The following is a 21,350-nucleotide window of genomic DNA, read 5'->3' as shown; positions in this document are numbered from 1 at the left end:
TGCTACCACTTAATAAAAATACATAATTGCAACATGATCTATAATTTTAGAGGTGTTTGTAGGGAATAGGATCCAGAGCTAACTCTGTTAGTTTTGATAGCCAAAGATATTATTTCTTCACTTACTTTCACTTACTAACACCATGGTTGCTTGGCTACTTTTCCAAAGACCAAAGTTTGGACACTAATGCCCTAGCTATTATTTTTTTGGCCTGTAGTGTTTTAAATTAGTACCAACAGAGTAGATGCACTAGCGTATAACACATAATAAAAGCTGTAACAAATCACGTTTGGGAAACATCTCTGTAGAACTGCACTGATCTTGTAGGTGTCCTGCAGCAGCAAGAGCACCCAACTTCTTCGGTAGGAATCATCATCAAAACCATAGAGGATAATATTTATGTTAAGGTCCATGTGGAGACTCTTTAAGGGAAAAGATGGTGACATGATCAAGGTGATGATCACCGAGGCATATAACACGCTACAAAGAAACCTTGGCACAATTCAGCATCAGCTTTTTATAAGTTGCATTCTTTAGTTTAGAACAGAAAATGAAAAACAAAAAGGCAGAGATTGATGGCTTATATGACACATACATATACATTGAGGCAGAGAAGAAAATTTTCTAAGTACTAGAAATAGTTGTCTATCAATGGTTTGCAGACTGTTTTTCTGCTTAGTTGTATGCTACAAAGTGTGAAAAGGATTTGCCAATGAAGCCACATGCTACGGTCTGTGGAAAGCCCAACTTATGAGCTGAAGTTTTGGCCCTTTGTGTTTCAGTATGGCTGTACTGCGTTACATTATGCCTGTGAAATGAAAAACCAGTCTCTTATCCCTCTGCTCTTGGAAGCCCGTGCAGACCCCACAATAAAGAATAAGGTAAGGGTCTGTGGACCGTGGTCTGAGGTTCCTCTAGCAGCAGCATCTTCTAATCTAGGCCTTATGTTGAAGTAAATTATTTGCCTCTAATGTAAACAACAGTAAAATTAATCATCTTCATGAATGAATGAAGTTGTCCTATTACTATTAGGACTGACTACCTTTTAAAGCCCTTGCCGACCCAGAGAGTCAATCAGTCTAAGCTATTTATGAGATCTTGGGCACTCTATTGGAAATAACTGTATTCCCCTTCCCCCCCTCCCCCAGCATGGTGAGAGCTCACTGGATATTGCACGGAGATTAAAATTTTCCCAGATTGAATTAATGCTAAGGAAAGCATGGTAATCCTTGCGACCACACCGATGGAGGTACAGAAAAAGTTAAAGACTGGATTCTATCTTCATTTTAGATAGTTGGTCTGTGGGCCACTTAACCTGGATGCCACCATTTTATGGGGAAAATGATGCTTACCATGGTTAATGTTTTGGAAGAGGTTTTTATTTATAGCATTGTTTACTCAGTCAAGTTCACCATGGCCATAATCCTTCTAAGGGAAACACTAAAGTTGTTGTGGTCTGCACTTCAGTCAGAAACTGATGTTTCAACTAGGCACAGTGGTACATACCTGTAACCCCAGCTACTTGGGAGGCTGAGGTGCGAGGATCACTTGAACTCAGCAGTTTGAGAGCAGCCAGGGCAACACAGCAAGACCCTCTCTTAAAAAAAAAAAAAAAAGCCCTGGTGTTCCAAACTCAGTCTTTCCTGAAGAAGAGGATCAGAGTTATCTTCTGAAACAGCGTTCTCTCTTCCCAGTTGCATCACTCTTATAAAAAGACTGTCCAGTCTATGTCATGCCCTAGGAGACAAACTGTTCCTCCCAGCCCCCTTTGAGTACTGAGCAGAAGAATCAAATTATTAAATATGTATGTTTGTATAGAATGTATGTGTATGTGTGTGGGCTTAGAGATTCATGTGTAAATATTCCTTTGATGAAGCAATTTCAATAAAAACATCTATCAATTATCAGTGGTGAGTGTGTTTACACCACAGAAACTGGCAAATTGACAAATCAGAGTTTTTGTTTGTTTGTTTTTGCTTTCCATAAAGTTCGTTTACCAGCATACCACTAGAGATTTTGGTTTACAAACAAAAGCCATCTTGGTTTGAGCAGGACTATGCAACTATCTATGCAAATGTTCGTTTAAAAAATCTTCATGATCCTTTTGTAAATACAAGGTGGTTACTAAGCTTGTTAGTTTTGTTTCTTTTATTGATAAATGTAAAATATTATTGTAACTTATTTGGATAAAGTTCTTCAAAAGAAACAGAGCTATATAATGAGGTAGGATCTGGATTATTTGTCTAAGTGAGAGATTGTGAATATCAAAATATCTGTCTCACTTCCTCTGTGAATGAGACAGAGTAGAGAAATAAACTCACTTAAAAATATGTTGAATTTTGAAAATCAAGACTGAATCTCACATAGCTGCAGACAGGGACTAAGCCAGCTTCTCTGTATGTGGTAACAAGTACAGTCTAAGAATGAAAGATTTACTATCCTTGAAAGCTCTAATGAAAATCGAATCCAGCAATATATATTCAACTGTGTACACGGTTTTAAGAAACTTATTTTATGAAGGAAGTACTAGTGTGTAGATATAGATTCTGAAGTCTTTAAATGTGTCTTAATAAATTAAGATTCGCTAGCATTGAGCTGAGCTACCAGGTGACCCTTGGGGACAAAAAAAACCACACAAATGAATTTCACACACCAGTATACCTTCAACAATATACTTTTGACACACACAAACCTTTGATTTTGTTTCAGAGATTTTGCAAAATAGTACCAATGTTATTTACAACTGTCATCTTTGAAATTGTGTAAAAGTGGAATAATTTTCTGAAGAAATAAATTGTGGTTTGTGAATGAGTTGTGGTGACTGACATTAACTTTGTCAAGATTAAAGGATAAAATGTGTGACAATTTGTTTAATCAAGCTCATGACATTATGCAATTTTCTCCCAAGCTTTTAATTTTTGGAGGCAGAAAATTGAGCCAGAAATTTCTAGCCATTAGGTCTCCTAGCAACAAGCTGTAAAGACTCCAACAAGCTTGGACTAGAATCTAGATACTGAAATACACATGTATGCTTTATGTAATGCAGAGTGCATTTATTGGAGAACTCATAAACATCCTATAAAATTTTCTTCCCTGAGATCCAACTATAAAACTTGGCCTTATTCTGAGAATGCTTAACGTATATTTGATCCATACTATAACATTGATTTTGTTGTTGTTGTTGTTAAAGCAGCTCAGCTTCCTGAGGTAGTGTTATGTCTCTATGGCAACAAGGTGAAAATGTCTAGCTTATTTTGTCAAAGTCAACAATAATCAAGAGACTCCAGACCTCAAGATCTGTCCCAATTTGTCATTTTACTTTAGTGCTCCAAAAATATGGCTTGTAGAAAAAAATAAGTGTTTTAAAGAGATTTACCTGAATGATATAGAGAATGTCTAGATACTTTCTGGCTGTCAGTTAAAACTACCCTTCAAGATGGTAGAATATATAACAGCATGTGAAACCCGTATTTACCCAATAAGGACTAATTTACTGAAAAAAAAATGTAAACATAAGTGTCAGATTTAGTGCCAAGTGCAGGGAATCTGAAAAATGTATACTAGGTCTCTGTCCTCTGTAATTCTGCCTTTATGGGTCCTAGCCCCATCCCCCATGAGGCTGTCCTAAGCTTGTCAGTGTCGGATGCTTCACAACACGGCCTCACACCGTCCCTGGGAAAGGTTGGTCTCCTCCTGCTGCATCAGATGGATGATTTCATTGTACATACGTTGAGGAGCATCCAAACCCCAGATGAAATCCACGTGAGCCCATTCAGGAATATTCTTATGGTAGATGAGGTTGGTCACCTCGGAGAGCAGCATTTTCACGTCTTCTGGATTTGAAAGCCAGTCCTGACCTCCTGTCCACATTGCTGTAGGGACTGTCATATCTCTGACTCTGTACCTTACAGGAGTTGGCTAGAGAAAATGAATAGTTCTTAACTGTAGGCAACATTTGGACTTTCAGACTCATAATTTATGTTTCCAATAGACATAATAAACATGCCATCTGTTGTGGTGAAGGGTACATGGGTGTTAGAGTCACACAACTCTGTTAAGAATTTCTGTTGCTGTCCTTACTTCAAGGTAAAATTACTTAACATTATTGAACCTCAGTTTCTTCCTCTGTTACTGGGGATAATATCTGTAATAACTTGCTAGATCAAATGAGAAAACACAAAAAAACACTTAATGTCTTGTACTTATTTTATCCTCCTATTAAATATTTTGTAAATAAATTGTTTTTAAAAATAATTCTCCTGTTCTTTTAAAAGATAATTTCACAAACATTTCATGAGACAAGAATTATATCCCACAGAGAAAAGCAAGGAACCTGCTGGGAAGGGCTCTGCATCTTCACAGTCTTTATGTGATCCCAGGCAGCCTTTGAGGCAGGCCCAGCTTGACTGCATTTGCCAAGACCATGGCCTATGGCACACAGGTAATTTGAGCTAAAGGGAAGTAAAAGTTAAATACCTGCTCCAACCCTTATTCCTCACCCTTCCCCACCAAATATACCAATTAGTATTCCTAATTCCTAGGAACTTTCTGTATTCATGCACTGTTAGTAGAATGAGCTGAGTTGGCTGAGCCCTTGAGATTAATCAGCATCCAGAACTTTCCTCAGAAGTGGTAAGGCCCATTTCTTACTCAGGAAATCCACCATGGAGTCTTGGCTCCAATCCTAGATGCTCTGGTTTCTCTTTGTGGCTCCCTAAGAATTTAGAGCTATGGCCCAATTTGGATAAGGAAGGTTGAAAACTTCTATGGGGTTAGTAATATTTTTTGTCATTTTACAGGTGAAAAGATTGAACTAAATGTCATGTCTCGCTCTGAGTTTCTGTGATTCTGTGATACTTTTTTGTGTGTTTCTTTTCTCTTCCCCTCCACTCCCATTTTCTGGTGCCTATTCTGCATGAATCAATTTCTCTAGAACTCAGTCCATTAAATGTTGATAAATTAAAACCATCTTAGGGCCAGGCACAGTAGCTCATGTCTGTAATCCCAGCACTTTGGGAGGCCGAGGTGGGTGGATCACTTGAGGTCAGGAGTTATTTAAATAAATAAATAAATAAATGTAAAAAAAAAGCTTTGAACAGGAATACTTTCCCTAAAGACATATTATGGGACACGGTGAAGAAGGACTTCAAGAGAAGCAGCTGATACCAGAGACTGAGAGCTCGCTATCCAGGAGCACTGCACAGTTTGTCCAGTTTCCTAGCATTTTACATCTAGATCGACATACGGCAGTGGATGTTAATTATGATGTGAGGCTCTCAAAGAAAGACTAAACTGTGTCTAATCTGCCCCTTCCAACTCTGTTTCTATGGTAAATACTTATTTACATTCACACACATGATTACCAAAAATCTTCAGAAGATTTTATGTTCTAAAGGGCATACCTACGCAATTCTGAAGCTCCACACTTTGATATCTTAGTTCACAGCATTAGCTACATATTTTCTTGGGTAATGTAATAACATTTAAAAAATTTAACTTGCAAATTACAGATTCATTGAAAGTATATCCAGGGAGAATGCTTATGGGCTTTCTAAGCCCAAAATTTTTATTTTAAAGGTAAAGAAATCGAAGCCTGAAAAATTAAAGCAGCCTAGCTCCTGTTACAGAAGTTTATAGTGCAGAAGCAAAACTTATACAGCAATCCTGACTTGCCATTTCATGTTCTTTTTACTGTGCTATAAAACAAACTTACTGCCACCATCCCATTTGTTTTATTCTAAAATAATCCTTTTAGTGTCTACAATAGACTGCACTCTTCTCTTGACTAAATCTACTTCATCTTGCTCCTGAGAAGCCCAGTACCTTGTTCAGGGAGACAGCCTCAGCAAAAAAGGCCTCCTACTCCATTGTAAAAGCAGAGAGTTTTCTTGGCTAAACTGTGAACTTAACCATTTTCAAATGGAGTCAAACATGAACTATTATTTTCTGCCTAAATTTTCACATTTTATTCCCTTATCTAGAATAAACTGTCATTATAACTTCCCTGTCATACATTTCCAATGTATATATTTTCAGCAGATGGTCTATTCGATTCTCTTACCTGATTGCATTTTTCCAGATTTTTGGTCTCGCTCCCCCAGTCAAATGCCCGAAGTTCACCAGAATTCACTGCCTAAAAGGAAACAAAAATTTGCAAGGTATTCCAATGTCTCAGTGGATAAGCATGGTGGGGTGGTGGAAATGTGCTACCCAGTGTGCACTCGTGAGGGAAGCAGAGAGCAAAGGCTGAGCTGCTCTTCCGTTCAACATTGGGATAAGCGTCTCAGGAAAATGGTAAGAAAGAATGAGGCCCTTTGAGAAGAAAGAGGGACTACATAAATTCTTAATCATTGCATTATCAACTCCAGGAAGTGCATACTCATTGTAGTTAATGTGAGTGGGTATCCTCCACAACTCTGTGGGCTACAATGGGGCATTGTGCCCTGGAATTGTGCAATGTAGTGATCCTGGAAGATAGCAACCAAAATTTAATCCAACTTAGAATTCTTCTCTGGTTTTGAAGGTACAATTGCGCGCGCGCTCTCTCTCTCTCTCTCCCCCACCCTCTGTCTCTCTCTCCACCCTTCAACAGAGAGAACTCTCTCCTTCCCCCGTCCCTCTCTCTGTCACACACACCACATAGACACACAGAGGTGTGTGTTTCCTGTAATTGCAGGTAAAGTTTGCAGTGTGAAGGACTCCTGTGAATATCTCTTTTGACAGACCCCACATTAGCATTTTTGTTTCTAGTTGACTGTATTGTTGGAGAAGCTGAAGAGAAGATGTAGAAACATAATTCTGTCCAGCCACATCTTTGAGGTGTCTACAGATAGAGAGAAGTCTCACTTGGATCATCTAAATTCATACTTTTAAGATCTAAAGAAGTCCTTAGGCTACTTCTGTCCTTTCTTCCCATTTCTTGAAAAGTGTCAGTGATCTAGATCAAATTTTCCATCAAAATAGCATCGACAATATTGCATTTCATCTTAGAATAAGTGTGAAATAATCCAATAATCCCTGGGCTATCTAAAGGGTGTCCTTTGACTATTCTATACAAAATATGAAAGGACATTTAGCAAAGACTGCAAATTCAACATTCTTACCTGGCTCCAGTGTAGAATATTTTGCACAGATGTTCCGGCAAGAGTGTGGGCAACATATACATTTGCTCGGCTCTGTAACAAAGCATGAGTATTTTGGGGGACATAGAAAAACTCACAAGATGTATACCCTGTCAAGACCAAATCTCCTGGGTGTCAGAACAAGAAATGGGAACATTATTAAATTATCAGCAATTATCTATGAAACAAAAATATGTACATGCACATAAATAAAATGTCACTAAATGTATTGCCAGACACTGGTATTTTTCATCTGAGAATAGCTTCTTATCAGAGATCTGGCCTCTACTTAAAAAAAAAAATTTACTAGTGATATTTAGGATGAGGGCTCTGGTATTGGGCCTGTATTCAAATCCTAGCTCTGCAGTTTAATTTTTAGGTGAATTTGGGTGAGTCATTTAATCCACTAAATCTTAGTACACTAATCTGCAAAGTGGGGATGTTAATAACACTCATAGGCTTGGTATAGGTTACAAATTAACCTAGTATGTAATATATGCTTATCAAATGGTTACTATAAATCAAATTATTAATCTTAAAAAAGAAGAAAAAATCTCCAGAATTAAAGAAATGTTGCCCCAGCTGCTGGCAGTGCTGCTGGCAAACAGCCCTCCACTCTCAGCCTGCTTTGAGGATTGCTCCAATTGTAGGGAGATACATTGCCCAGTGCTCCCCTGTTACTGGTGCGGCAACATTAAATGACTGATTGACATGGTGTATAAAGACTCAGCCCTCTCTTCCTAACTTGAGATGGTTCTGAAGGGTCATCCTATCTTCACAAATCCCTGCAAGATCAACGAAGTCTCCTATTGAGACTGCATCACTACTTGACTTTTTCATCTACCTAATCCTGTTTCTTTTCCTTCTCTAGGTATTATCCCTAGAGCAGAACCCAAATCATTGCTCACATTAATCTCCATCTCAGAGTATGCTTCCTAGGGAATCCACCCAGTGATACCAACTGGTAGCCTAAGCCAAAATGAAGGTCCCTGATGTTCCATCAAAGAACTTAAACTACAAACCTACAGGACCCCAGTGGAGGGTAGAGATGGATGATGCATGACAGTTCTCTCTGTTGTGTAACACATGCTAATCGCGCTTTTTAATTTAATTCACTGTAGTAAAGCTGCTTTCAGACCTCTTCCACCTATAGTCTGTGATTTAATATCTAGCAATGCCCTTATGTTAACCTTGTTTCAGTCCATAATGAAGCATTTCCCTTATTTCCTTACAGTTTGGAGAGAACTGAGTTACTGGGAATATATCATTACTATGAGTCTTCACTGGCATTAGCTCTCCCTCCAGGGGTGAGCCATATGCCTCCCAGCTTTATGCTGGGACTCTGGGAATTTACTAGGCTCCCACTTACCATATTCATATTGTTGGTGTTGAATCCACCCAGAAGTAACATGACATTACTGCAAATCTGATCAAGAATCACCTGGCCACAAAGGTAAATAACAAGCTGTCTGAGAAATCTGGTCTGATACAGAAATTCTTTTTTGCCAAACAATCCCTGTAAAAACATGAAGTGACATAGTAGTCATTACATGACAGACAGAAAAGATGTGACTGTAATTTTAAAAGTTTGTTTTAGGAAATTGGGCTAGAAGATTTTTCTACGTACATAGGAAATTTTCTGAGGAGTCACATACCTTGATCATCATATCTGGCAGCAACAAAAATTTGGTCCCAGGGCTTTTTGCATGCTTAACAGTGGCTACGGGTGCTAAAGCAAAATACATTTTGATTTTCTGAGCCAGCTCTGGCATGGTGGAAAATGCAATAAAGCCTACAAAAGAAGAAATATATCAACATGAATACTGAATATTTTTAGAACTCATAAAATATTTATTTTGCTTTTAACAAGATATTTCAATAATTATGTATTTGTATCTTACCTCTCCTATAAAATTATAAGGTCCTTATGATACCAGCATATTTGCTTTCAAGTAGTAGGTGCTCAATGAGTTAAATAAATAATTGAATATAATGACGTTGGCTTTGAGAAAATGTTTATATTGAGAGATATGCTATATCTAGCGCATGTGTGTATATGCTAGGACACATTGTTGGGGACTACATGAATCTGAAGATGACAAGACCAGGTCTGAAGGAAGCACAAGATGACTGATTTCAGGGATAGAGCTTGCGTCGTATGCTCACATTTCTTCCGAGTATACAAACCTGCTTTTCTTTGAACCTACCCATGGTGGTGCCCTGTGAATAGCCGACATAATAGATCTTTTCCTGGCCCGTTTTCTGCAAAATAAAGTTTATCACTGCAGGAAGGTCAAACCTAGCCATCTCATCATAACTACAAGGGGAAAAGACAAAGTTATATGAAAAGTTATAATCAGAAACCAACAAAAGCACCCCCACCCCCCGCCGCCGGGTTTACAAACAAGCCCTTGAGTTATCAACCCTGAATGCTTGTTACTGTGTCCCTCACAACACTCAGAATGGATTTCTTTCAAACCTGTGGTGCATGGGTGTCTCTGGAGTTGCAGGTTGTCAGCGAACTGCTGTTTTCTCAAGATGTTGTCATACAGCAATAATCATCTTCAGCTAATATTTACTGAGCACATAACCCAACTCCTAGTGGAAGTGTCCTGTTCTACCGTTAAGCAGAACAGCACAGGGCTATGCAGATTCATTTACAGGAATAGTTATAAAGATGTTGAAGTGGCCCTTCTCTGATAGGTATAAAAAGTGAGTTGAACATCAATAGGTAATTTAAATAAAAGCATTAAACATCTTTTGTACGAGCATGAGAGATGTGTAAGTCAGATCAATGGTCCCTAGGTGATATGGTTAGGTTTTGTGTTCCCACACAAATCTCATCTTGAATTGTAATCCCCATAATCCCCGTAATCCCCACATGTCAAGGGAGAGACCAGGTGGAGGTAGTTGAATCATGGGCGTGGTTTCCCCCATGCTGTTCTCGTGATAGTGAGTGAGTTCTCATAAGATCTGATGGTTTTATAAAGGGGTCTTCCCCCTTTTGCTCAGCACTTCTTGCTGCAGCCTTGTGAAAAGGGTGCCTTGCTTCCCCTTCACCTTCTGCCATGATCATAAGTTTCCTGAAGCCTCCTCAACCACGCTAAACTGTGAGTAAATTAAAACTCTTTACTTTATAAATTACCCAGTCTCGGGCAGTTCTTTACAGCAGTGTGAAAACGGACTAACACACTAGGCTTAATAATTTCCTTTCTTTTTTTTAATGCTGCCTGGTCTCTTCTCCTTCTGGAGTACTATTATACTATTACCCCCGTACAAGGAAATGGATCTACACTTCTCTCATTCCAATCTCAATCACCTGAGACCAATCACCATTCTCACCCTGTTAGCTAGACCCAACCTTCTACATGGGAAACTCAGCATTCCTCACTACTTCAACCAAGGAATCACTAGTTAATCAAGAAAATTGGGGGATATCATGTTAAGATAATGATGACTTAACCAAAATAAATCAACCAAATGCTAGAAGCCATAATTTTTTACCCATTTTTTTGAAAGGCAGACATGTCTACCTCCATTCTCAAGATTTTCATGTACCTGAAAGCCCAGAACTCATCTTGGTCTATGGAGAGGGTCTTGTGTTTTCGAGACCAGGCATTTCCCCTGCTGTTTCCCATCCACACGTCAAAACCAGCATCTGCCAGAATGAAGCCCAGGCTATTATTGGGCAGGTTGGAAATCCAGTTGCTAGCACCTCCAACTAGGCCATGCTGCAGTAACACCACAGGCCTGGAACCTGCAAAAAGAGACAATTTCAACTGTGTGAAATGTTCTCTCCCTTTCTTGTTATCCAGTAATGAATAAGAGCTTTCAGATCAAACAAACCTGTGTTCAGATCTTGATTCAGCTGCTTGCTAGCTTAGTTATCTTGGCCAATTACTTAACCTTTGTTATGTGTCCTGATTTCTTCATCAGTAAAATAAGATTTGTGTTATGCTTTAATAAAATAGAGCACAAGGAATGGATGGCATGTTGCCCGGCAGAAAAAGAATCTATAAAGTTTAACTTCTGTTGTTAATTTTGTGTAATTATTATCAGACTTGTCTGGGCTCTTCAGAAATATTGAAAGTGCCCCAGTAGATGGTATAGTATGATTATTAAGGTGTATATATACACCATATGTATACACACACCATATATATAACATATACACACACCATATATATACACACACTATCTATATCTATATCTATTTCTCTCTCTCTATATAAATGGTTTAGTGATTAAGAGACCTTGTCAAAAGGATCCACAAGCCAGCTTGAAGGAGCTCCCACTGTTCAAATACAAAAATATTGAGCATCAAAATAAATAATTATAGTAAAGAATTATATCCCATTGAATAAGAATGCTCGAGTCCATGTACCGACCAATAAATAAATGAACAAATAAATAATTGGAAGGAAAAGCTCTTATTTACAGAATGCCGTTTAGTAAATACATGCCATTTAGTAAATACAAAATATTGATTTACAGTATAATACCAACTAACAAATTCAGAAAGATTGAAATTATCAGTGAATGTTAAAATTAGTGAGTAAAAGTTTAAAGACAGAATATTACATATCCTGAAAATATCTTCCCATGACTTATTTGTTAATTACAAAAGGAAAAATACTAACTTTAGAAAAACCTGTCAGATACCACCTTAAAAGTCATTAGTTATTATCAGTATTGGAACAAGCCAACATTATTTGCTTCATAATATGATGAACCAAGAAAGATCTGACTTCACTTTTGTGTTATTCCTGCCAAAAACATATAACTTGAATCACACACACCATGAAGAAACATCAGATAAAGCAAATTAAATCCCTGTCCAAAACTCTTCAAAAATGCAAAAATCAAAAAGACAAAACCTTAGAAATTGTTTATGAAGGAAACAGACTTGATGGCCAAATGTAGTAAATGACCCTGGATTAGATTATGGACGGGAGGAGGGAAAACAGCTATAAAGGACTTTGGGACAATTGACAAAATTTGAATATAGACTATGAATTAAATACTAATGTCACTCAATGTTTGTTTTCTAACTTTGATAAATGTATTGCAGTTATAGAAGAGAATACTCTTGTTCTTAGAAAATACTCGCTGAAGTTACTTAGGGGCAAATAGGCATGATGTATGTCTCAAATTTACCATCAAAGGTTTTGGAAAAAGCATTAAGATACACGTAAGAGATGGGCGAGAGATAATGATAAAATAAATGAGGTAAAACTGTAAACACTTGGTAAATTAGGGCAAACGGTATATGGAAGTCCCTTGTACTATTCCCAGAACTTTTCCATAAATTGGAAATTACATCAAAATAAAGAATTACAAGAATATCAGTAGAGAATAGAGAAGGATGAAGGGTTTTAAGAATTCTAACGTGTTCAATAAATTAAGGCATATATAAAATTTTGTCATTAGCACATTTGACTGAAAGATTAATAAAGTGCTGCCCTATTAGGAGGAAATAATACATCATGCCCTCAACGGGACTTGTGCGAATTAAATCAAATCATGAGTGCAATATCCACACCACAATATAGCTTAGAAGACACCTGTAGTAAAAAACAGCTTTATTGCTTTCATTATTATTGTTATAATTCTCTAAAGCAAGTGACTTTCTGAGCTGCAGCGTCCTCATTAGCAAAATGAGGATAATTGCCCACCTCACAGGATTTTGGCAGGGGAGGGGTAAATGAGGTACTGTGCATTAAGCACTCAGCATGCTGCCCGACTTCAGATCAGATGGGTAGCTTTTGTTATTATTGCTGTAAAGGGGTACCAAACACACTTGCAGTCTCCCTGTAGGACAAAAGCCCTTCTACACCAAACTCATCCAGCATCTTGACAGTCTTCATGAATTCCAATCTGCCTCATTTTATCTCTCAAGGGAGAGAATGTGTAGGTCACTGTGGACTGTTAGTGAAGGGCCAGGAGAAAGGAACTCGGTGTTATTTTAGGTTTTCCTTGATGTCTGGTCGTTTAGTTCATCCTCTTAGCTCTCAGGGAGGTGACCTCAGCTGTGTTAACACAGGACACTCAAACCAAGGTGATCAATGCTCCCCGTGAGAGTCTTTAGGGCATTTCCCATGGTTACGGTCTCCTTGGTTCTACTTAGCCATATAGTTTGTTCTTTTGATTCCCCTAACAAGAGGACTGGCTCATTTATATCATTTCAAACATCCCCTAGGTCTTCTATTTAAATTACAGCCAGCAGGTGAGTATGTAAGGGCTAGACAGCTGTCATTTCTGAGGATGGGCCAGCCTATTTTCTTTCTCGATATTGAAGCCAACTAAGATCCTTTGATAAAGATAAAAAGGCCACTTCCACAAGCTATAAGCTTTTCAGTAAACATTTTTCAGTTGTTTTCAGTATGAATTTCATTGGCTCTCTTTTTGAAAAGTTGGTGAAAAAATCTTTTTTTTTTTTTTTTTTTTTTTTGATACGGGAGATTGCCTCTGAAGAGGCACATGCCAGCAACACTGGCCACTAGTGAGAAGTATTCTGCACCAGCTGGACCAAGGAGCCAGATTCCTTGAACCTCAAACACCTGGGCAATGTGTGAACAGTCTGAATCAACAGGATGTAAGAAAACAAATTCCATCCATGAATAGAGGCTACAGATGACCCCCATGCCTAATAATTGCTAAGTCACTTGATTGCTTGGAAGAACTGTGCTTTGCCCACTCCCCTGGGATTCATGGGGCCATGTCCCCAGGCTCTTCATTTATTTATACAAAATCTATAATTCATCTCACAAATATTTATTAGCATCAGAATGTGCTCAGCACTCATTTAGTTACTGGTTCTAGCCTTGAGCAAAGCAAATGATGTCTCTGCTCTCATTGAGTTTACCCTTTGATTGGGGGGAGACAGATGATATACAAACATGAAAATATCTATTATATCAGGTGATGGTAAGTAAGTGCGATATGGAAAAGTAAGCAGGGTAAGGGGCTAGAACTCAATAGGTAGCAAAGAGCTGCAATTTTGAATAGGGTGGCCAAGGAAGAACTCTGATAAAGTCGGCCGAAAGAAGGGCCAAAGCAAACTGCATAGACATCTGATGAAACAGTGGTCCAGAGGAAGAAATTTAAGTTCAAAGATGCTTAAGGCACATGCTAGACATGTATAAGGCACAGCTGTGCAACTAGTAAGAAAAAAAAAAGTTTTCAAAAAGCTACACAAGAACAAATTAGAGTAAAACAGAACCCCAAAGTTTCTTTACACCAAAGCCCAATAGCATTTGTCCAGCATTTTCTGGTCCTAGTTAAGAACATGGGCTATAATGGCAGAGAGAGATTTTATTTGAGTGCAGGTTTTACACCTCACTAGCAAGCACTAGCACAGACTTTTTGGGTAAGTTACTTAACATATATGAGTAGCAGTTTCTTAGGGTAATTGTGAAAATTAAATGAGACTAATACAAATAAAGCACTTATCATATCAGTATATCTGGCATATCAAAATAACACAAGAAATTATATTATCTGTACACATAAAAGACAATATAGTTGCTACTATAAACCTACTGCTAGAATATTAAAAAGAATCCAGCCAAATAGAATGAAAAATATTCATATTTTAGTAATGAAGACAAATGTTTAAAAAGATAACAATAGCTGAAAATCCCACATACAAAAGTGTGGAATTGTATGAACTATGGAAACATATCAAACATTTAAAATGTACATATACGCCAGGTGCGGTAGCTCATGCCTGTAATCCCAGCGCTTTGGGAGGCTGAGGCAGGCAGACCACCTGAGGTCAGGATTTCGGGACCAGCCTGACCAACACGGAGAAAACCTGTCTCTACTAAAAATACAAAAATTAGCTGGGCGTGGTGGTGCATGCCTGTAATCGCAGCTACCGGGGAGGCTGAAGCAGGAGAATTGCTTGAACCTGGGAGGCAGAGGTTGCGGTGAGCCGAGATCACACCACTGCACTCCAGCCTAGGCAACAAGAGCGAAACTCCACCTCAAAATAAAATAAAACAATAAAATAAAATAAAATGTACGTATAGAACTTTTGTTTTTCAAAAGCCCTTAGTAAAAAGCTAGGCAACATCTTAAATATTTTAAGTGCTCTTTAGATGAGGAATACAGAGTATAGGAGTGGGCTCCAGGTGCCATAATAAAGCTTGAATTCTTCATAAGCAGAGGTTGGTATGGTCTGTTCAAGGAAATGTCAGTAAATATTCTAGAATGTCTACATAGGAGGGGTTTTGGGGAATGGGTTAGGTGCTAAAATAAGTCAAGAAATGAACTTTTCTTGAAGGTGTGTTTTGAAAAGCAAACACTATGTTTAATTGAGATAATTAGTGGCAGTGGGGAGGGATATGGTGGTGGTGATGGAGATTATGGGGAAACTGACACCATCCTTTGACCTGAACAATGGACGTCAGTCTGCACTAAGAACCCAGGCTCTCTTCTGCATTCAAATCACAAGGAAGTCGTAACTGCAGAGAAGACTGCTGTGTTGCGGTGACATGGCATGACCCATACCTGTCTTCTTAGGTTGCGCTAGGCCTCGAGGAATCCGGTTAACAGAAAGGATATACCCATCTTCAGTTGTGACTTCATATTCCTCACAGGGATAGCCTTGATGTTGGATGATTTCGCTCTATGGAAAAAGCACAATTTCTTTTGAGTTCAGTTCTCTGTGGCTATGTTCTCAATGATCCAAAAGTAAGAGTAGATTCCTTGATGCTGTAAAACTCAAAGTCCTTGCTTTTCCCAAGCTAATCATGTTACCTTAGAAAAATCTGCCAACCCTCTCTAGTCCTTACTTTCTTTGTCTTAATATGGAAACTGGACTAGAATTATGGTTCTCAAAGTATGGGCCCTGGGACAAAGGCATCAGCATCACTTGGACTAATCTGTTAGATATGCAAATTATCAGGTTCCAACCAAACCTACTGAATCAGGAACTCAGAGGATTGGACACAGCAGTTTGTGTCTCAAGCTCTTTAGGGAATTGTGATGTACCCTAATGTTTGAGAACCACTGGACCGGAACCCTGATTCCAAAACCTTGTTGTGCATCAGAATCATCTGGGCATTGCAACATACAGAGTCTTGAGCCCACTTCAGGTTACAGATCAGGTGGTTCTAAAGCAGCCAGTGGGACACCTGTTCCAGGACAGCTTATGAGCTTTCCTGGGTCATGCATTTCCTAAGATTCTTTCCAGTTCTAAAACCACAGACTCAAGAGCATTGATTCCTAACATTTTCAGGTTAAAGTTCCCTCTGTGAATTTGAGGAGAACTGTAAAAATGGATATACAGTGGATACAAAAACATGGTTTTGCATTCAATTTCAGGAGTTTTAGATATCTTGTTGCCTATATACAAACCCCTGGTTAAGAATCCTTATTCTACACGGTAGTTACATGTAAACACTCTGGAAAATTTGCAGCTGCAAATACCTTCTAAGCATCCTCACTATTCTTGCCCATTGTTATAACGCAGAGAAGGAAAGAACCATTTGCATTAGGGGCTGCTTTAAAAAAGAGCAAGAGAGAAGAAGGCCAGGCATCACATGCCCAGGTAGAATATAGGGCCAAAAAAGCATAGTCATTAGGAGAAAGCTCCCGGGTCCCACTGTCTGAGTTTTAACCCTGGTTCTAACAGTAATATATGAACTAGCTGCATAATCTTGAGAAATGTAGTTAAACTGTTCCTATGCTTCAGTTCACTCATCTGTAAATTAGGAATTCTAATGGTTCATAGTCCATGGGACTGTTGTAATAAATGCAAAAAGATAATGCACACGTAACACTAACTGTAATCCCCAGGACATAGTAGGAACTCAATAAGCATTAATTACCACTATAATTAAAACTCAATGAACCAAGCATTATGGAATGCAGTGTATATGTGTGCATGTATGTATGTGAGACACCATTGTCTACTTAACCTTAACATTTTATAGGCCGGGCGTGGTGGCTCACACCTGTAATCCCAGCACTTTGGGAAGCTGAGGTGGGCACATCACGAGGTCAGGAGATTGAGCTCATCCTGACCAACATGGTGAAACACCATCTCTACTAAAAAAAAAAAAAAAAAGAAAAAAAAAAAGCCGGGCATGGTGGTGCATGCCTGTAATCCCAGCTACTCAAGAGGCTGGGGAAGGGGAATCGCTTGAACCTGGGAGGCAGAGGTTGCAGTGAGCTGAGATCACGCCACTGCACTCCAGACTGGCGACAGAGTGAGACTCCATTTCAAAGAAAAAAAAAATTGTGTAAGTATCTCAAATTTTAGCATGCATCAGAATTACTTAGAGGGTTTGTTAAAACACAAATTGTGGGACCCCACTCATAGTCTGATACAGCAGGTCTGGGTTGAACCCAAAAAATTGACATACAAGTTCCCAGGCAAAAGAGATGCTGCTGATCTGACGGCTATCCTTCAGGAACCACTGTTGTCAACTATTTGGGGAGATAAGATAAATACATGAAAACATGAGAATGGAGGAAATCTGACAAGTCGTTATTGAGAGGATATGTGTAATGTATCAGATGAGGGGTGAAGGATGAGAGTGGAGGAAGGAGCAAAGGAATTCTGAGCAGGAGGAGCAAAATGAGCAGGGCTGGACAGGCAAGGTCTTCTGGAGGAAGAATTTGACTGGGCCTTGAGGTTGAATAGAAGTTGCTCAAAAGAGCCAAGGAGGTAGGGATTGGGACATGGACATCTGAGAAGAAAAGGAACTACAAATGCTGCAAATGTTGTCTATAGGTGGCAAGATGGTCCACATGCTATACTTGACAGGAAAGTTTATGCAGGACAATAAATGACTGGTCCCATGCACCAGAAGTGCTGTCAGCAGATAACACTTGGCTGTCATCTTCTGTAGGAATGGCCTCAGCTGTAGAAAGCCACTTCCTCCAAATTCACATCCCTTCCTGCCACATCCAGTGACTGACCTGTTTGTGGTCTAAAGGCCTGGTCATCTCAGCCCAACGTAGGACATCTCTGAAGAGCAGTTTTAGCTCCAGAGCTCCTAAGGGAGTTCAGTGAGGCTGTTTTGAAGCCCGTATCAAGATTTGATTTCTTTCTTTCCTTACTCCTGATTCGCTACTTCCTTTCCACAGGTGATGATGATGATTCTCCTTAAAAAACATTTTTGTATGAATTCTGCCTCAGAGTCTGTCCCCCAGAGAATCCAACCTGGGGCAAATATTTATTCAAAAAATGGAACATAATGCAGCAAGGTGAAATGATGTTGTGAAAGGATATTTAAAATGTTGGGAAATTCTTCATGATATACACCGTTAAGTAGAAAAAAATGTTGGAAAATAGTAAATCGTACGTGACATGTCTTTTTAAGAAAACAAAACCTCACAGACTTAGAATGAAGATAAAGGCATGACAAAGCAGTTCTGGGTGCAGAGTACATTGGTGACTATTGCCTTCTTTTGTATTTTTAAAATTTTCTATAATGAGCATATATTGCTTTTGTAATAGTATAAAAAAGTCAATGTTTAAAAGACCATCCAGATATAGGTTGCTTTCAGCTCCTTGAATCTGGCATGTTCTTAGCTGCTCTAGCTGTCCTATGTGCTGATCTTGTTGCTACCACCCTCTCAAGTAACTGCTATTTATCTTTCAGATTTCAGGCTTTGAAACCGTTCTTCAGCAAAGCTTTCCTAAGCTTTCTGCATTAGTTCCCCTTATTTTATGTTTTCTTCTTTTATCTCATTGCTCTTATAATGATTAATTGAGGATCTGTCCTTCCTGCTGGACTATAAGCTCCATAAAGTCAGGGCTTTTAATATTCTTAAATCTCTCTAACCTTAGTGCATAGCACAATATCATGGACCTAGTAGGTGCTCAGTAAACACTTGCTTAAAAAATACATGCATAAAACTAGTTATTTATCAAAGTATAAGACAGACCATAATCCATATTACATGAGTATACAGAGTCAAATCTATGCAGGACAGGTGAGCTCCAAAACTGGGGCTTACTCTGGGAAGGCTCTTGGCTTTGCCCAGGAAAGAATTCAAGGGCGAGCTGGTAATATTAGACAGTAATCTTTTACTGAATGGTACTGCTCCTTGAAAAGCAGGGCTAACTCATAGACGGTGCTCCCAGAGTCAGTAGTGCATGGGCTATTGGCAGCTGTAGTTATGCCCACTTATAACTACTTTTAATTTCATGCAAATTAAGGGGTAGGTTATTCAGAAATTTCTAGAAAAGGGGCAGTAACTTCTGGGCCGTTGCCATGGAAAGGGGTAGTAACTTGTGGGTCATTGCTATGACATTTGTAAACTGTCATGGTGCTGGTGGGAGTGTCTCATGCTAATGAGCAGCCAGGGCAACTAGAGGATGCCTTCCAGGTCACCTGCTGGTTCTTGCTGGTTTTTTTCACCGCCTGCTAGTTTGTGCTTGTTTATTCGCTGTGTCCTGTTGGGACCAGAAAGTAAGTCCTGCCCATCTCCCACCTCAGAACCAGTTCAAACTCGCAACTACTTTTATTCTGTTTTGTTGAATTTACACCAATCATGTGAATTTTCTATTTTACTTTGTTTTTTCCAGGCATAGTTGCTTAATGGCAGAGCCTAATTCAATGGGCTTTAGTCTACAGACTCCTGAAGCCCCAATAGTGTGTAGGTGTGGTTACACCCAGTGGGTGGAGCCCAGGAAGATCATCTCTGTCTGCCACTACAGAGATTCCCCTCACCTCCAAACCAGAGGAATTCAAGTGGGACAGTCTCAGGGCCAGAAGGATGACTCCTGAGGACTGATACCAATGTGCTAACTACCTAGACAAACCACCTAATCATTGGAATGGTCAGAAGAAACCTGATATTCAGCACCATGAAGATACAGAATATTTCTATGGCCTGTCAGTTTTTGAACCCATGTAAGGAAGCTTCCATAGAAAGGGTCTTAAATCAGTATAAATACATGTTAAAGTTCAATTTCCTGAGAGTTTGTTAGATAAATCTGTGGAACATGGACATTGCACAAGATCATCTTACTCATCTGGAGGTAGCCTCTCCTCTTTCTCACCTGGGAAGATTTATTGCATAGTATTTATAATTATAAACTTTGTGTTTAGGCAGTCCTGAATTTAAATAGTAGCTATGCTATTACATTGGTGTGGCCTTGTCCAACTTGTTTAACCTCTTTAGTCTCAGTATCTGGATTTGAAATATGTGAATGATCCTATCTACTGCACAGGGCAGTGAAATTGAAATAGAACAGTCTCTCTGCACCTTGTGTCACAATCCCTGCTATGGGTAAGTGTTACCATAGGGTGACCATTACTAAAACCCAGCTTAGAATTTGAAAAGTAACCAAAAAAAAAAAAAAAAAAAAAAAAATCCTGGGAAACCTAAAGAGAAGTATTGTCATTTATGCATTTCACTTGTAGGAGGTTCTCTGTAGCACTAACTCAGGGTCCTTTTATTGCCGTTCAGCAAAGTACCAGTCCAGAAACAGGATAGAAAGAGTAGATTAGAATGGTATAAGATGCTACTAGAAGTGGGTGCCCTGATAGCAAGAAGCAAAGGCTGACACCTTTACAATATGGAAAAAAAAAAAAAAAAGAATAAAAAATACAGACAAAATGGAAATAATCAAGGGACTGGGGTTAACTTAAAAGGCCTTAATTGTTTCTCCACTCATAGAATGAACCAAAGTGTTCAAGGAAAAGTTAAATTGTGTTTGAAGCCCAAAGGGATTAAGTCATTTGCCCAAGTTTACTAAATTTGTTTGAGGAGACCCCAGGTCTACTGACATCCAGTTTAGCATTCTTGCCAGTACGATTTGCTACTTCATCACTATGCTCTTCTAGTATGAATCACCACCATGTATAAATATAATACATAATGTAAATGATACACAGATACAAACGTTAACATGTTAAGTATCTCATTTCCCAAAAATCCCAACTTACAATATTCATGAATGCTTCTGGGTCCACAGCTTTAGTTGGCATATGTACTGAATTCACATTTCTCTGGAACATATACGCCACCAGAATCAGAAGCCACATCTCCATTCTGTGTGAGACAATCCACTTTCTTGACAAGGTTTCCAACATGGTCCAACATCTGCATTTATTTTTTCCTGCCAATGTAACAACTAATTCTAAACTAAGAAGAATCTGTAGGTTTAAAAACTTTTTCACGTATTTTTCTGCTGCAATTCCTTCTTCCAATTCTGAAGCAAATTAAGCAAGCTTAGTTGATAGGGAAGGGAGAACACAAAGT

At 38.8% G+C, this 21,350-nt stretch overlaps 2 protein-coding genes across 3 annotated transcripts in view; one reads left to right on the top strand and one right to left on the bottom strand.

Moving 5' to 3' along the window:
• ANKRD22 (ankyrin repeat domain 22) overlaps positions 1 to 4,254 on the top strand; it is a 25,872-nt gene extending 21,618 nt beyond the window's left edge. For both annotated transcript variants that reach the window (XM_010379613.2, XM_030941436.1), the window contains exons 5-6: positions 783 to 881; positions 1,149 to 4,254. In XM_010379613.2, the coding sequence (XP_010377915.1) occupies positions 783 to 881; positions 1,149 to 1,226 (177 nt within the window). In that variant the 3' untranslated portion in view covers positions 1,227 to 4,254. The remainder of the gene's footprint in view (positions 1 to 782; positions 882 to 1,148) is intronic.
• LIPM (lipase family member M) lies at positions 3,581 to 21,350 on the bottom strand. The gene is made up of 9 exons (XM_010379611.2): positions 21,035 to 21,350; positions 15,636 to 15,753; positions 10,680 to 10,878; positions 9,329 to 9,438; positions 8,777 to 8,913; positions 8,491 to 8,637; positions 7,104 to 7,175; positions 6,062 to 6,133; positions 3,581 to 3,918 (listed from the first exon to the last, which is right to left on the bottom strand). The coding sequence occupies exons 1-9, from the start codon at positions 21,179 to 21,181 to the stop codon at positions 3,649 to 3,651; spliced, it is 1,272 nt and encodes a 423-aa protein (XP_010377913.1). The 5' UTR covers positions 21,182 to 21,350; the 3' UTR covers positions 3,581 to 3,648.

The sequence above is a fragment of the Rhinopithecus roxellana genome, chromosome 11, assembly GCF_007565055.1.
Source record: "Rhinopithecus roxellana isolate Shanxi Qingling chromosome 11, ASM756505v1, whole genome shotgun sequence".
Classification (NCBI taxonomy): Eukaryota; Metazoa; Chordata; class Mammalia; order Primates; family Cercopithecidae; genus Rhinopithecus; species Rhinopithecus roxellana.
The sequence above is the reverse complement of the archived record's forward strand: the minus strand, read 5'-3'. Positions and strand labels throughout refer to the sequence as shown.